Source organism: Mastigoproctus giganteus, chromosome 2 (assembly GCF_048544385.1).
Source record: "Mastigoproctus giganteus isolate SK-2022 chromosome 2, ASM4854438v1, whole genome shotgun sequence".
In the NCBI taxonomy this organism is placed as follows: domain Eukaryota; kingdom Metazoa; phylum Arthropoda; class Arachnida; order Uropygi; family Thelyphonidae; genus Mastigoproctus; species Mastigoproctus giganteus.
Window position 1 is genome coordinate 24,656,461 of NC_143576.1, and position 16,814 is coordinate 24,673,274.

Consider the following 16,814-nt stretch of genomic DNA (forward strand, 5'->3'; position numbering starts at 1 on the left):
TTACAGGTACTACTCTTTTTTGTTGACAATCTAACATGCTGCTGTAGAAAACAGTCATCCACAAAAGTCTTGCTGGTGTGTGAATGGCCAACCAACAAGTTCCAGTCAGCATCTGGAAAGTTAAAATTCCTCATTATAAGATATTCTGATTTACTGGCCCATAAAATTGTTTATTGCGCTCATCAGAGTCATTAGGCCTATAACATACTTCTCTCATTTTTGCTTTCCCAGTGCTTATGTCACATCAAAATTGAACTGCCCATCCATGTGAACTGGGTGCACTGCCTTAGATTTTATGTGCTTGTTAACTAAGACCATAACCCCTTCCTATCCTGTCTGTCATTTCTGTACATATCGTATTCCCCATATTCATAATTTGCATCCCTTATATCTGACATAGAGTAAAAAAATGTGGAGGTCCTAAAGTCTCAATTTTATTAGACAGGTGGAATGACAACTTGAGCAGTCGAGACCCACTAATTTTCGTAAAATCGGACTAATGCTAATAATTTATTGTAATTTTTCCTTGTAGAGGATCTGCAATCTCATTATGGATTTAAAATAAACTTTGTGGATTTTTCTGAAAAGAGTAGTATAAGCTATTTTTGGAAATTTTAAAGGAATATTATATATTTTATTTTAAGGCAGAAGAATACTCTTACCTGGGCGTCTTCTTCAGGGACAGCTGCATCCGGGAGGGGTGTAATTCAGGTGTTAAAATTGCAATTATATGGAAGGAGGACGAAGGAAAAAGCCAGCTTTTGTCATAAATCCTTGCATGGGGAGTAATTATAGACATAAAGGGATCATCTCCCTTTGTCTTCTTTCTCTCTCTCTCTCTCTCTCTCTCTCTCTCACACACACACACACACACACACACACACACACACACACACACACACACACACACACACACACACACAGTCTGTACTGTTCAGAGAGAGTTCGTGTTTGACAGGTAGAATTACTCCAAGGTCTAATTGGGAAAGGATATTACGCGGTTTCTATCCACACAGTAAAATTTATGGTGTATATATATATTAATGCATATTTATTAAATATATATATATAGTATTAAATTTCACTGTACCCCAAGGGCTTTTCATTTTCTACTAACTTGAGTGTGGTGCCATACTCAAGTTAGTGGAGAACTGGTATTTTAATCTGAGATTACTCTTACCCAAATGCAATTCTTTGCATTACCCATGTTAACCGTTAATTGCCAGTTCTTAGCCCACATATTAAGTTGGGCCAAGAAGTGGTCCTAGGTTGGGCTTGTTGCAGTTGCATACATGCCCTGATTCCTGTAATTAAGTACTTTGCCAAACATTGTATCATCAGCAAACTTAGTTGTCTTAATTAATAATATTGATAAAGGCATATCAAGTTTAATGTCAAAGTTTGTTGATGACAAATGTTGTCAGAGTGGTTAATAACAAGGTAAGTTACTGCAACAAGATACACTAATAAATAGTAGCATACCATGATAAATTAGGGTATGCTACTGCAACAAGGGTTTTAATAATTATTCTCTACCACACCAGATGGCAAAACAAACTGCAATACCACATCTGTAATAATAATTTAATATTTAGAGAAAATTATGTATGTAGCAGTATTTTATTAGATAACTATGGATTGAGTAAGCTTAAATGTTAATGGCATTCTTCCACTTGCTGAGACTACACACATGAGGGGGCAAAAATTCAAGTTGAGGAAGGATGGTTGCAGGATAGATGTGCAAAAGTTTGCCTTCAGGCAGTGGGTGGTTGATTGTTTGAATAGGCTTCCATCTGTTGTTGTAGAAGTGGATGGATTTAATAAATTCAAGAAAGAACTAGACATATCCTTGGAGGGTATGGATGGGTGACCTGTGTATGGTTTTTTTTTTTTTATATAGCTGATGCTATATAAGCTTGCTTTTTTGCATCATTTGCCACTAATACTAACAGTCATTTTAGCCATTTTTAAAATGAAGTATAAATTGTTATTCTATTTCCTTAACTGCATTTGGCATCGATGATGAATTGATATGAGCAGGTGATTATCTTGCCATATAAGTGGTTAAGCTGCATCTTGAATACTGTGTTCAGTTTTACAGTCATTAGCGTTAGCATTAGTAGAGGCATATGATGCAAGAAAGCAAGCTTATGCAGCATCAGCCAAAAAAAAAAAAAAAAAAAAAAAAAAACCCTCCCATTTCAACCCTCCGTTTGTTCCAAATACCTGTCCAGCTCAGCCTTAAATTTATTTAGGCTATCAACTTCCACAACAAAAGATGGAAGTCTGTTCCAACTACCCTCTGGCTAAAGACAAACTTCCACACATCTATCCTACAACTGTCTTTCCTCAATTTGAATTTATGCCCTCTCAGGTGATTATTCTGAGCAAGAGGAAAAATCCCATCAGCATCTCAAACCATTCAAGGCTTTATAGACAGCGCCTCCGTAGCCAGGTGGGAAGGAGCAGCAGTGCGTAGCACACGCTTCTTGATTAGACCGGGGTTCGAGCCCGTCACCACCAAATACGGAGGATGCGGAAAGATCAGGGAATGACCACCGCATATCAACGGAGCAATATGGCCTTAGTTGCTAATGCTCCTAAAAAAACCAAATAACAAACAAACAAGCTTTATAGACCTCAATCAGATTACCTCGCAGGTGCCTAGTCTCCAGACACTAATCTGCAAAACTTTGTCTTTCTTTGTAAGAGCAACCCTTTGTTCCATTCACTAATCTTGTTGCCCTTCTCTGTACTCATTCCAGCAGCTCTACATCCTTAAAATAAGGCCTCCAGACTTGTATACAGTACTCAAGGTGTGGCCTGACCATTGCCTTATACAAGGGGATAATCACTTCCTTCTCCCTGCTAGAAAAATTCCTGTATATTATTGACAAGACACCATGAGCTACTCTTGCAGATCGTCTGCACAGCTCAGAAAACTTCATATCTGCCTGCACAATTACCCCCAGTCCTTTTCATTCTCTACCACTGTCAGTGTACTACCACAGAGTTGATACTTTACTCTGGGGTTACTGCTTCCCATATATAGTACTTTACATTTGTCAACATTAAACTTCATTTGCCACCTCTCAGCCCATCTGCTCAACTTTTCTAGATCCTGTTGCAGCAGCGTACTGTCATTAGTGTCCTTAACAACCCTGCAAAACTTTGTATCATCTGCAAACTTGGACATTAAGCTTGATATACCATCATCAATATCATTTATAAATACAGAAAACAATGGACCCAACACTGAATCCTGAGGGACTCCACTAATAACATTAGTCCATGATGAGCAGTGTCCATTCATTACAAGGGATGGTTGGGTCTTCTCCCACCCAACCATCCCATTATCGATAGCAGCAATTTGCCTCCAATGCCACACTGTTCCAATTTCTTCAGCAGTCTTCCTTGTGCAACAGTATCAAAAGCCTTTCTAAGATCCAAATATATGATATCAAAGTTATTACCTGCATCCAGTTCTTTTGTGACTACATCATAGTATCCAATCAAATTTGTCAGGCAAGACTTTCCCTTAACAAAACCATGCTGTGTCCAAGCTATAACTGAAGTCTTGTCTAGATGATCCTGCAGTGCTTCTTTAACCAGTGCCTCCATTAATTTTCCTGGAACAGAAGTTAAACTAACAGGTCTATAATTACTTGTGTCACCCTTTGATCCTCCTTTGTGAATTGGGGTCACATTTGCACTTCTCCAATCCATGGGTACCTCCCCTAAGTCCAAAGAAGCTCTCATAATTATGGCTAAGGGTTTGCTTACTTCCTTTGCTGCCTCCTTTAATATAACTGGATAGATTCCATCCACCCCGGGTGCCTTTTTAATGTTTATCTTCAACAATTTCTCCTCCACTTTCCTCTCAGTTATTACAAAATCATCTAGCTCACTGCCAGAGTTTAATTCACCTCTGGCATTCTTCTCCCTGAATAACTCATGTGTGAATGTATATGCAAAATACTCATTTAGTTTGTTAGCCACCTGAGCAGGATCATCAACAGTTGAACCATCAACATCCAGTGGACCAATCTTATTCATCCCTTACCTTCTAGAGTTTACAAAGGTAAAGAACTCTTTGCTGTTTTTCTTTGCATCCTTTGCCAAAGATTTCTCATAATCTGCCTTTGCCAGCCTAATCTCCTTTGTGACTTGGTTACAGACTAGCTTATATCTATCATAGGCTTCCATGTCACCCATTAATTTATATGTATCCCATGCATTTTTCTTCTCTGCCACATGTCTCATTAGTTCATCTAACATCCATTTAGGCCTAAACCTTGAACAATATTTTTTAGTTGGTATGTAAAGCCTAGTAGCTCCCAAGATAAATTCTTTGAATGCTTTCCATTTTGAATTTGCTGTTCGTAATATATCATCAGTTGGTCCCACTGTATAGAATTTAAATACTGTCTCAGTCCACCGTAGTCAACTTTATGAAAGCAAAAACCCTTCCCTTTACCCCTGATGGTAGTTACCTCTTTGAATAATTCCCACTTCAGCACACTGTGATCACTCCACCTAGTTGATGCCTTTATCTGCAAATTCTTAATGCATGTTGAATCACTACTGATAATCAGATCAAGAGTATTACTCCCTCTAGTTGCCTCCTGAACATGCTGATATAAAAAACAATCATCCAATAAATCCACAAAAGCCTTGCTAGTGTGTGAGTGACCAACCCCCAAATTCCAGTCAATATCTGGGAAATTAAAATCCCCCATTATAAGACTCTCTGATTTACTGGCCCACTATTTCCCTGTACAGTTCATTATTATACTCATCAGAGTCATTAGGCCTATAACACTCTCCTATTCTCAATTTTGATCTCTCAATGCTTATGTCACACCAAACTGACTTCACATTGCACTGTCCAGCAATTTCATCTGGCTTCACTTCCTTGGATTTTGTGTTTCTTAACTAATAGCATAACCCCTCCTCCCTTCCTATCCTGTCTATCCTTCCTGTTCACATTGTACTCCCCAAATTCCAGTTCTGCATTGCTTATATCTCTGTGACACGATGTCTCTAATATCCCAACAATATCTGCCTTTGATGTTTTGAGCAATACCTCAAATTCATCAAATTTATTTACCAAACTCCTATCATTGGTGTAATAAATGCAAGTATACATGCACCTGTTCCTATTCTTAGCTACCCTAACACAACCAATATGTTTACTTGTACCTTAATGACTCCCAGCAGTCTCCGAAATACTCTGCATCTTGTTTTCCAGGCTGCTGCTCATTCCAATAGAAGCAGTGCAAGAATCACTTTCACCTCTGCCAGTGGCTACTGATAATCTATTAGTCCTTGTATCCCCCCTAAGCTAGCAGTTTTCCAACCCCTCCCTAACACTGCCTCATTTTCATTTCAGTCTTCATTTAAAGAAGGATGTGGATCTGTTGTAACCAGTGCAAAGCAAGTGGGAAGAGTAGTCTGAGTACAATTGGATTGCCTTCCAGAAGAAGACTTCAATTTTCCAAATTGCAATAACTAAGCATATGCATGGTGACCTGATTGAAGTGTATATGATTTTAAATGGATTGGGTTAACTAAATGCTAATAGTATCCGTGCTCTTTCATGGATGACACACGTGAAGGGAACATAAATTTGTTAGAAACGGATGCTTGTAAAAGAATTGTGAAAATTTTTTTTTTTCAGTCAGAGAATAAATAATTGATTACTAGAACAAACTTACATCAAATGTTGTGGAAGTGGGTATATTTATATTTATAAATCTGCCTACTATCACAGTTTAAATAAGTAATATAAAGGAATTGATTTAAAGAAGGATAAGAAAGATTATCAGAAGGGGATAGAAAAATGAATATTTTCTCCCCTTTTTTGCCAATGTTGTTATAAGCTTGATTTCTGACATCATTTTGCTACTATTACTACTAATGAACTTTAGTCGCACAGAAAAGTTTAAACACAGGGATTATTGCATTTTTGTTGATTTTTCTTCCCCAAATTTATCACATCTCATTTGCTTTTTTTCAGATGACACCAGGCAAAAGAAAATAACTTTTACTGATGATTCTGGAGGACCATCCAATATTCAAATTCCTACCGTCCGTAATTCAAGAGATGTGGAAAGTGAAGTAAGATGTTATGTAATATGTTCATCTCAAACTTTATTTTATAGCTGAATGCTAATAAAAAAAACTTGCTTTCTAATTTTTAGTTTTCCATTTTTGTATTTAATTTAAGTCTGCAAACTTGCCATTTTATCAGTTGTTTGGTCATGTATAATATAAATTCATAAAACAGTAGTTCCTAATAGTAACTGGACAACTTATAAATAAGGCATTTCATTGAATTATCATATCATATCATCATATATGTTTGATAACACTTGTTGATGTCACACTCTTTGTGGAAAGCTACCACTTGTCATAGTTTTGTTTGATCATTGCATTTTGTATATGTATTTATTCTCCTGTTAGGTTATGAAATATCTCTTGAAGGAGCAAATTATGTGCATCAAATGCTACATGAAACTTATCAGAACAGCCATAAAAACTTATGAAATTGAATTTAGTAGTGCTAAATCAACATTGCTATCTTTAAGCTAAAAGAGAGAAGCAGAATTTTCCCCTGAAGAATCAAACATCATATATCATGAAATATATCACTGCAGCTGATCTGTCTTAAACTATAAATAAGCAAGAAACCCCTACAAAGTAGTTGTTGCTATTTATTTTCACTGAGGGCCATTACCCAGATAACTGCAATAGGGACTGTCACTTCACTGGTGGCTAAAGTAAGAACCTTCAGTGCTAGAACTGACAGTGCACTAATATTTTTCCAGAATGTGTGGGGTATTAAAAGGTGTAGAGGATGAAGCTCTGTAAGTTTAGAGCTACCAAGTTTAAAACCTTGGAAGTTATATTGCATTTACATGCAAGTCTCACTCGAACTTAGAATAATTTTCCTATTTACAAACATATGTTCCTAAGAGGTAATTCATAAACAATAGTTCATAAATCTAGAATGGTTTTCCTCATACATATAATAGCATTATAAATACAAAAATAAGTTGTTTTTTTTTTTTTTTTTTGATTATTTTATTTTGGGATGATGATACTTCTGATGCACTTTTATCTTTGATGTATTCTGATAGTTGCCAACTTTGATTTTTGGAAAACAGGAGATTTTGTGATTTTTATCAGAAAATAATAGAAGTAAGCAGTACTTTTTTTTTTTTAATGAGATTGTTGTTGAATTTAATTTCAACAAAAATATATTATACAAGGTCTGTTCAAAAAGTATGTTGATTGTTATGATACAGTTCCGGTAAGCATACATAGAGAGTTGACAACTTATTACCTTTTGAAATAGTCTACACTATACTCTCTTTCAGAGATGGAGTTCCCTTGTCATTCCACTAAAATTTCTATCTTTACATCCAGATATTCCTCGGTTCACACACTTCCTACGGTTATCATCAATAAGAAATCATCCTCAACAGAGAATTTCAGTTTGCCTGGTGATTATGTTGAGGGTACTGGCAGTAATTAAAAGTTCAAACTGTTTCTGCTTGAGCCTTCAACCACTGCTGAGGATATCCAGAAGTATTTAATGACTACGTGGGGTTACAGACCACTATTTGTAAACTAACATAACAATTTCCATTGCAGATACATATGCTAGTTATGATTAGCATACAGAAGCAGAGCTTGGTTTTGAACACTGCTGTTTGGCCCATGGGAACTGTCATCAAGCCCTTTGCTTGTTTGGTTGCTTCACCTTGCTGAAGAGAATCTGTTAATGCGACTTAGCTCTCGAGGATTTCTAGTTATGTTTCCAAAATTGTCTTTGTTATTTATTTATTTACTATGATAATTGTATTAAGGATATTAGTTCTTTTTCTCATTTTTGTAATGCCAGGCTTTTGTTATATTATCTTAACCATAGAAACATGGCTACATTTAGCCATTCTTGACTCAGAATTGTCTTCATCCTCTTGCATCTACTGCACTGATTGTAATTCTAGGGGAGGAAGAATTGTAGCATTTCTTCATAACAAATTTAAAGTTATTGCATTCAAGTGCTTCTTAATCTTAGCAGGTTTATCCCTGCTAGTAAGTTTTGCTAAACATTAATTGTTCACAATGTTATTCTGTCTTCCTTCTCTATTTGGCTGCCATCAGTTTTGGACAATGTTGTTGATGAACTTGTATTGATCAAGGGCTATCACCAATAATAATGTGGATAATCCAAACAAGGCTATCCACATTATTATTGATGATTTTAATAGTTTAGCTAAAAGAGAGAAACAGTGCTTTTGATTCTGTATGCCAACCTACACTGACTGCTATTCAGTTTTTCAATATCTGATTCAGCAGTAATTTAACTTAGATTTGGCCCAGGAATCATTCTAACCTTTATTTAGTTTTTACCGAGCTTTCGATTTTCCTTAATGTGCCACAGGGAGATTTGGTTATTTCACTGACTACATTCCATTCGTACTGGATTTAGTTTTTTATAATACTAACTACACCATTAGAAAAATTCTTGCTCTTTCAAGTCAGTAGAGGTGGACATCTCTTAACTGAATTTACTCAGATTCTGACTTGTAGAATATATCTGATTTCAGTTAATTTGACTGTTCCATTAATTATTTTTATGACAACCTTTATGATGGGATTTGGTCATTTGTTCCATTAAGATCTAATTCAAAGCTTTCCTCATTGGATAACTATGATCCATTCCAAGAATCTCTTACATAAGCATTTTATTAAGAATCACATACAGCCATTGTACACAGCTTTCTCAGATATCAGATGAGTGGTTAAAAAGTTATTTGATTGTCAGTACAGTTGGTATCTCAGATCCATTGATTGTGCTTTACATGATTATAACATCAAATATTTTGAGAGTTTTGTCAAAAGTTTGACTAAATTGAAATGTATACCTTCTCTCTCTCACCCACCAACCAGCATTATCTCTACTTTTCTTCTCCTACTGAAAAGGTAAATTTCAAGTCCTCATGGGCTACTAGTCATACTGTTTAAAACAAATGCCTGAATACATTACTGCCTAATGTATTTGATTTATTCAATTTCTGCATTTCCTCTAATGTTTATCCTAATGCTTTCAGAAGTTCAGATTAGTTCCTGTTTTCAAAAATCATGGAAATAAATCTGATTCCTGTAATTACACCTCATTATCAATGTTTTAGCCAAGATCTTTGAAATTGCAGTCTTAAAAGAATTTGAGCTCATATGTGCATCCTTTCATGTTTATGTTTTGTAGATAGGCATGCCCCAAGTTGGTCTTATTTTCACCCTTCATGCATGTTATTCTGAATAAGGGTCATTGCATTGGTAATCTGTTCTTAGACATTGTCAAAGCTTTTGATTCTGTTCACCCTACAGTGCTTTATTCCAAGTTATTGTTTTATGGAGTGTTACTACCATTACTTTACTGTATACTAAACTGATAAGTAACAGGTTAGCCAGAGATTTTTGTTGATGTGCTTCATTCTTCAATGTTTTTACCTCTTGAGTAGTGCCACAGGGCTCTCCACTGGGTGGAGAGCCCTGTGGCACTACTCAAAAGGTGTATTATTCATCATATATTTCAGGGATCTCACAAAAATGCTCCAAACTTCAAATGTGAAATAGCAGATTTTTGGTGATCACCTGAGTCTACAAGATTATTGATTCAATCTCTGATGCTCATATTTTTGCAGCCTGGTCTCAAATACATCTGATATCGGCTCTGTGCAAACGGTGTGTTTATATAGAAGTCAGTGAAATTTAATCTGTAGTGCAGTGTACACTTAAAAAAATTTCCTGCTTTTCTAAAAAATCTGTTTTCCTTCTGTTGTTTTAGAGAAGAACTGCTTTTTGAAAAAAAAAAAAAAAAAAAAAAAAAAAACTCCTGTTTTTTTTTTTTTTGCTTGTTTTGGCCAAAAAAAATTCCTGTTTTTCTCCTACTTTCAGTTACTTGATCTCCAGTTTTTCAAAAATCAAAAATTGGCAGCTGTGCAATAATAGATTCATAAATGGATGAACAGCTTGCTATGTGGAGGTAAGGATGAGATAGATATATTTGAACTTTTGCTTTTTTTGCAGATTGGTTTCTCAATCTTGAACAGTGAGAATAATCTGGATATTTTTAAATAGACCTCATAAGCATTTTAAGATACAGTGATAGGATTATTAACAGTATGGTATGGTTTCAAGCACATCCAGGATATTTATGCATTGGATTTTTACCACCAACTTAAACATCCCCACTTGATTATCATTGCTTTAAGGAAGTTACATTACTCTCTTCAGTAATCTTGAGTAAAAGTTTTGTTTGTAACTATGACCATGTTGTCTTAAATTTGCTCTCAAGACATTTTAAAAGTTATATCATAAACAGAAGTGTAACTGATTTTTTTCTCTCTGCTGAATATACTCTCACACTGAGCATTATGAGGAATCGTTAAAATGCTAAGCATGATTTTAGATAATTTATTATATTTCAGGTTTCTTGTGCACTTGTCAGCTCACCAGACTACTGTATATAAACTATTTTCTTTCAGTAACAGCTTCTTGTAGCTCCACCAGACCCTACCAAAATAATTCATCAGTATGTACTCTTATGATTAGTTATATTACAGTTATATACCGTTTATATTAAGATGCATTAAGTGATCATCATTGATGTTTTCATTCTACAGAATAATGCAGGAAAGCAGTATTTTCTGTGCATTACATGGATGGAGCAATGCTTCTTCCTTTATTATCCTGTGCATTTCAGGGATGCATCCTTTATTTCGATTTTTTAAATTTAAATTTTATTAAGATTCATGTTAAGATTGAACTATACCTCATTCTGTTTTAAAGTTGGAAATGAGTTTTATATTTTTATTTGTCTAAGCAGGTAGTGGATTTTAATAAAACTTTTTTTAAAAAAGTAACCAATTTGCGTGAAGAAACCTTGATTAACTAGAAAATCCGTATATTTTCACTTTGTATTAAAATTAAGATTAGCTTGTTTCTTTTCAGGGTTTGATATCATGAATATTTTCTTTATTTCTTTAATTATATTTCAAATAATTAAATATATATTAAAACATTTACTACCAACAAAGATGTGATTTCAGTTTTAGTTTCTGAACTTCACTTTTATGGTTGTAACCATAACGTTAAACACCTAACAAGTTGGCTGCAGCCGTTCGATTGTACGTTGTTTGGTATTCGTACCATAAAGATTTTCTAAAAATATTTTAAATCCTTCATATAACTTTTCGAGACTATACTGAATTTCATTTTTCTGCATTAATTTGCACATGAAGCTGCATTAATTGAATATGAAGGAATTACAATTGCATTGACTGGAACAGCGCTGGCCAAGTGATATGCTCTGTAAAGTGACTGGTTAATCTTATTTCAAGTAAATTAAATCGCTTTTGTAATAATTGTATGCGAGGTTGGAAGTGGTTGATAACTCTCATTGGCACTTTTGAGGAGTAGGGATAAAAAACTATCCCTTGAAAGACAGATACTTGCCCTGTTAGGATTACATTCCGTTTATCGGTATGGTAAATTGCTAATGCCAGTCACACTCGTTTCAGCTTAATACTTTGCAGTGTCATGTGCCCATAATGAAAGCGCCTGGGGAGATAGCATTAAGACTATTCATCCGACTCTTTCGCTTTTATCTCCATTGCTTTAGTTAGAAATATGCCAAACTGTGTGAGTGAAGATACTTTCAGTCAAACTGCTGGTAACACCGGTGAAGTGTTGGAGATGAGAAGATAAAATATAGATTTTCATGACAGTTCGTATTTCTTCCTGTCATCCAAAGAACACAAACATCAGGTTCTTGGACACTTTCAGTTTCTATAGCTAAAACTGACAACTTGTCTTAGTAGTTACCAGTTTACTGCTTGTTATTTCTGCGCCGTTTATTGGTTTATGTGGAGATTGCATCTTTTTTTATGGTATTCATCCGAAGTTTCTAACGAATATTTAATTTTTCATTCTCCATCGAAACTTCGAAAAGTGTCGGAACTTTATCTGCGCCTCAAATCTCGTATTCCCTCTGTTCCTAAGAACAAAGAGATATTTCTAATGGGAGATTTCAATGCAAGAGTAGGAACTGAACAAAATAGCCAAGTTATTGGAAGATTTGGAGAGAAAGAGAGGAGTGACAATGGAGATAGACTATGCAATCTTTGTGAACAGTTCGACTTGAGAATAAACAACACATTTTTCCAACACAAGGATATCCATAAATATACTTGGTCACAGGAGACAAGACAAATTAGATCAGTTATAGATTACATTATTTCAAAACGTTCAGGGACATATGTATTGAAAGATGTCAGAGTTTATAGAGGAGCTGAATGTGGATCTGACCATTTTCTTGTTAAAACAACACTGAGGTGGAACTGGATTAAGAAAATATGTGTGGACAACCAACAATGCAGGGAAGGAGAAATGCTACAAGTGGATCAATTTAACATTGACCTACTCTAGGACGACAGCATTAGAAACAACTTCACCCAAAGACTGGATGCTGCAATTAACATAGAGATAAAAGGTAATACTGAATAAATCTACGAATATTTAAAAAATACTGGTAAAAAAAAAGCTCATGAAATCCTAGGCAAAACGAAGAGCCAAGGACCAAAAAAGACCTGGATTACAGAGAAAGTAAGAGTTGCTGTAGAGGAAAAGAAACTTGCATATCAGAAATGGCTGGGTGGTAGAAATGATGCATATAGGAACATTTATGTTTAAAAAAAGGAAATAGCCAATCGGTTGGTAGTAGAAGCGAAAAATGAAGAATGGGAAAGGAAATGTGCAACTATTAATAGCAAATTGGGCTTCAAGCAATCAGCGGAATCGTGGAAGGTCCTTAAAGACTTGAGAAAACAGAATAACACGACGCTGGTTTGCAATTAATACCTTTGAAAGACTGGACAGAGTACTATGAAGGACTTTTAAAAGAAGACCGGGAAGAGTTCAAGACGATGGAGGATTTTGGTGTAGAAGACTCGGGCTTAAAAGTTTCTGTTAGGGAAGTGGAACTCCTGCTAAAGGAAGGAAGGAATGGCAAATCACCTGGACCTGGAGGAGTTTACATGGAACTTCTGAAATATGGAGGAAGAGGAGTGGCTGTTCTGATACAAAAACTGTTAAATAGTATACTGAGAGGAGAAGAAATACCGAAAGAAATGATAACAGGATATATTACATCAATTTATAAGAAGGGCGATCGGAAAAGCTGTTCAAATTACAGAGGAATATGCATCCTGAACCCGCTGTTAAAGATCCTTGGAAAATGGATCAGGAACCATTTAGAAGCCCGAATCAAGGTATCAGAAGAACAAAGTGGTTTTCAGCTGGGAGGTCATGTATAGATCATATCTCAACAGTACGACAGATCCTTGAAAAATGCCAATCAAAAGGGAAAAAAATCTTTATGATTTTCATTGACCTTGAAAAGGCATATGACAGTGTTCCAAGAAAACTTATGGGAAGCACTGAAAGAGGCAAATATTGATGGACAACTGATTAACATTATTAAGGCAGTTTACAGGAATAATAGATGCAGAATTAAAGTGGGATCAACTTTGTCACCTGAATTCCACACTTCAAAAGGCTTATTACAAGGTTGTTGCATGTCGCCAACACTTTTCAAAATTTATATTGACATCTGCCTAAGATCCTGGTCAAAAAAATGTAATAAAATGGGATTGCTGATTAATAAGAACACCTATATTCACAATTTACTTTTTGCAGATGATCAGGTGGTGATAGCACAAGACTTAGAAGATGCAAAGTATGCATGTCGCCAATTGTTTGAGGAATATAAACAATGGGGTCTAAAAATAAATTTTAGCAAGACTGAAATGTTGTGTTCAGGGCCAGGACACGTTCTAAATATTGCAGGTTTTAAAATCAAACAAGTCGATAAATTCAAATATCTGGGATCAATCTTACAAAGTGATGGATCATCCCAAGCAGAGATCAATAAGAGAATTACAGACGGCAGAAAGGCTATTGGCATGTTAAACTCTGTTCTGTGGAGCAAAAATATCCTAAATAAAACAAAGAAACTTATATTTCAAATGATTGTACAAAGTCTTCTATTGCATGGAGCGGAAACCTGGACATTGAATAGGCGAGCGGAAAACAAATTGCTCTCCATAGAAATGGATTTTTGGAGACGCTCAGCAGGAACTTCTAGAAGAGACAGAAAACGGAATGAAGACATAAGAAAAAAAATGGAAGTGAGAAAGACTATTATTGACACCATCAAAGAAAAGCGTCTAACATGGTATGGATATGTAAAACGGATGCAAGAAAACAGATATCCAAAGGCTATCCTGGAATGGATACCTCCTGGAAGAAGAAGAAGAGGAAGACCTAGGAGGACATGGATGGATGGAGTACGGGAGTGCATGACAGCCCGAGGCTTAACCGACCAAGACACCTTGAACCGCACTTTATGGCGGAAAAAAATTCCTGACAAGAAATAACTTGTAGGCTGAGGAAACCCATTGTAAATGGAAACACTCCTCTTGAAGAAGATTCCCTCTGTTAACACAAACTGAGCGTGAAGAGACTTAAAAAAAATATTTGGAATGGAAACAACCTGTTTACTGTCTGCAACACTTTATTATTACTATTAGCTACATGGTGCAAGGAAGCCTGAGGTTTATGCTGCACCAGCCAAAATAAAATTCCCCGAGTTACATGTCCGAGTTTGTACTTTACCCGAGAGAGAGAGTGTCAAAAGTAGAAGGGAATCACCAAGAAAGAGAAGAATGATGATATCCAGCTCAGGTTAACACAATTAGTCAACACCGACTTTTGAATATTGCAAATGCTGGCATTAATTTATTAAAATTGAATGCTTAAAAATAACAAAACGAGTAAAATTAAAACATATACAGTAATAAAATGTAAAATATTACATAAAATATTCAGTATGCCCGAAGATTTCGAAGTCTTTGTCAGCGGTTAGCACACTATTTTGACTTGCAGGATTTTAAATACTACAGGCATGTGACACTACTCTAAGCGTGTAAACTAATATAGATAATCGTACTGTGCTGCAGCAGCAAACCTGTTATTTAGGCAGTCAAGTTCGTCCAGCTAATTTTTTCCATTGCCCACGTAGATCAACTGTTTCCGCGGCGGGGTGAGTGCTTCCACCTTAATCTGTATTGATGATTTATTTTCGATACATCCAATTCGTACTCTCTCAGTCCCCTTCCTCTCTGAAAACCATCGAGTGTGATCGGTCATCTTTACTTCCTCGGGAATATTTAGCACTCCTTTCAGTAGTGCGCTGCGATAGCCGATATCATTAGTATAGGCAAGTTTCTTGAGGCTCACTACTGGCAGCTCTTTTATGTAATAAGTCGGCCAGTTTTCCCCTATGTAACATATCTCACAGTTTGGACACGGGACTCTGTAAACAACTCCACTGGTCATGGGGGGGAACTGGAATCTTTACCCTAGAGATCACTATATGCAGCTTCCCGCCCGGTATTTGCATATAGTGAACCCCGCAGATGAAAAATATCCTCTATCTCAGTAATGGAAAACTTTATACCTCCAACTCAAACAACCTCAAATGCTGTATAAAAATAGAATTTTTGTTTGATGATCATACAAATTGATACAGTATTTTTTTATATGAGGAAATAGATAATTGAATGAAACAGGCGTAAACTGCTTTATTAATGATCATAAAACAAAATTTTAAAAATAATGATACTTCGCTAATGTGCGACTCGAGCTTGTATCAAAAAATCGGTTATTAAACATCGGTTGTGAATCGCGCGATTTAATTCATATTTTCGTCTGTACGCTGATTTATTCAACTTCATTAATGAAAAAAAAAGCCTTTCTGCAGATATGCGAGTTTGTACTTCCAAACAAACTCTCACAAATTGCTGCCTTCTGGTATAAATTAGTATTAGTATTTCCTATATAGTGCGAGGAAGTCCTAGGTGTTTGCTAACCTAGAATTTCTTTTTCTTATTTTATTTTGCATCAGCAAAATAAATAAAAATAATAAAATCCTTCTTACAAATAATAATGCAAAAGATGGATTCCAGTACAACAGGCCCATTCACTCTTAAAATCCTTACGTATTCCACTCATCACATAGATGCTGATACAGTTGACCCTTTAATTTTTTCAGTGTCAGCCTTAGCTATCATTGGCTTCCCCCTCCCCTTGCCTGCGCTTTCTATCATATGATATGGGGAAGCATTATTATTCAACGAATTAGAATATCTAAATGAACTAAAAGGCTAGCCGGGTGGGTGAAGTGCCTGCCTGGCAACCCAAAGGTCGCGGGTTCGAATCCCGCCTCGGGCTTGGATCAAAGTACTGCAAAAACCTTGGGAGGCGCATTATGGCACAGAAGCCGATGCGCCAACAACTACCAAAAAAAAAAAAAACAAAAACTAAAAAGCTATATGAGATCATTCCTGAATACTTCAGGAATCATCGCAATATCACGCAATCCTACAGTTCACAGCTTGGAGAAAGAAATCTCTAAGACCTAGGGGGGGGGGGGTCCATTCTATGTACCCTTTTTGTTGGTTTAACGTTTTTCTTGATAGCTAGCTTCACGTGGGCATGGGATGGTCGATAAACTCGCTTACCAACGATCTCTAGACCTGCCAGTTACTGTAACTTCTAGATTTGAACTTCAGAGTACCGTAAATCATATTTAAGATTTCTTACACCACTGGTTTGTTGAATATAAATTGCAGATATTATTGGGAATGAACCTTTTTAAGGGCCATCTTTCTCAAGGTTTT

General features: G+C 35.9%; 1 protein-coding gene across 2 annotated transcripts in view; it reads left to right on the plus strand.

Moving 5' to 3' along the window:
- LOC150089225 (uncharacterized) overlaps positions 1–16,814 on the plus strand; it is an 820,044-nt gene that overhangs the window by 116,565 nt on the left and 686,665 nt on the right. For both annotated transcript variants that reach the window (XM_090390383.1, XM_090390382.1), the window contains exon 2: positions 6,020–6,120. In XM_090390383.1, coding sequence (XP_090246509.1) covers positions 6,020–6,120 — 101 coding nt within the window. The remainder of the gene's footprint in view (positions 1–6,019; positions 6,121–16,814) is intronic.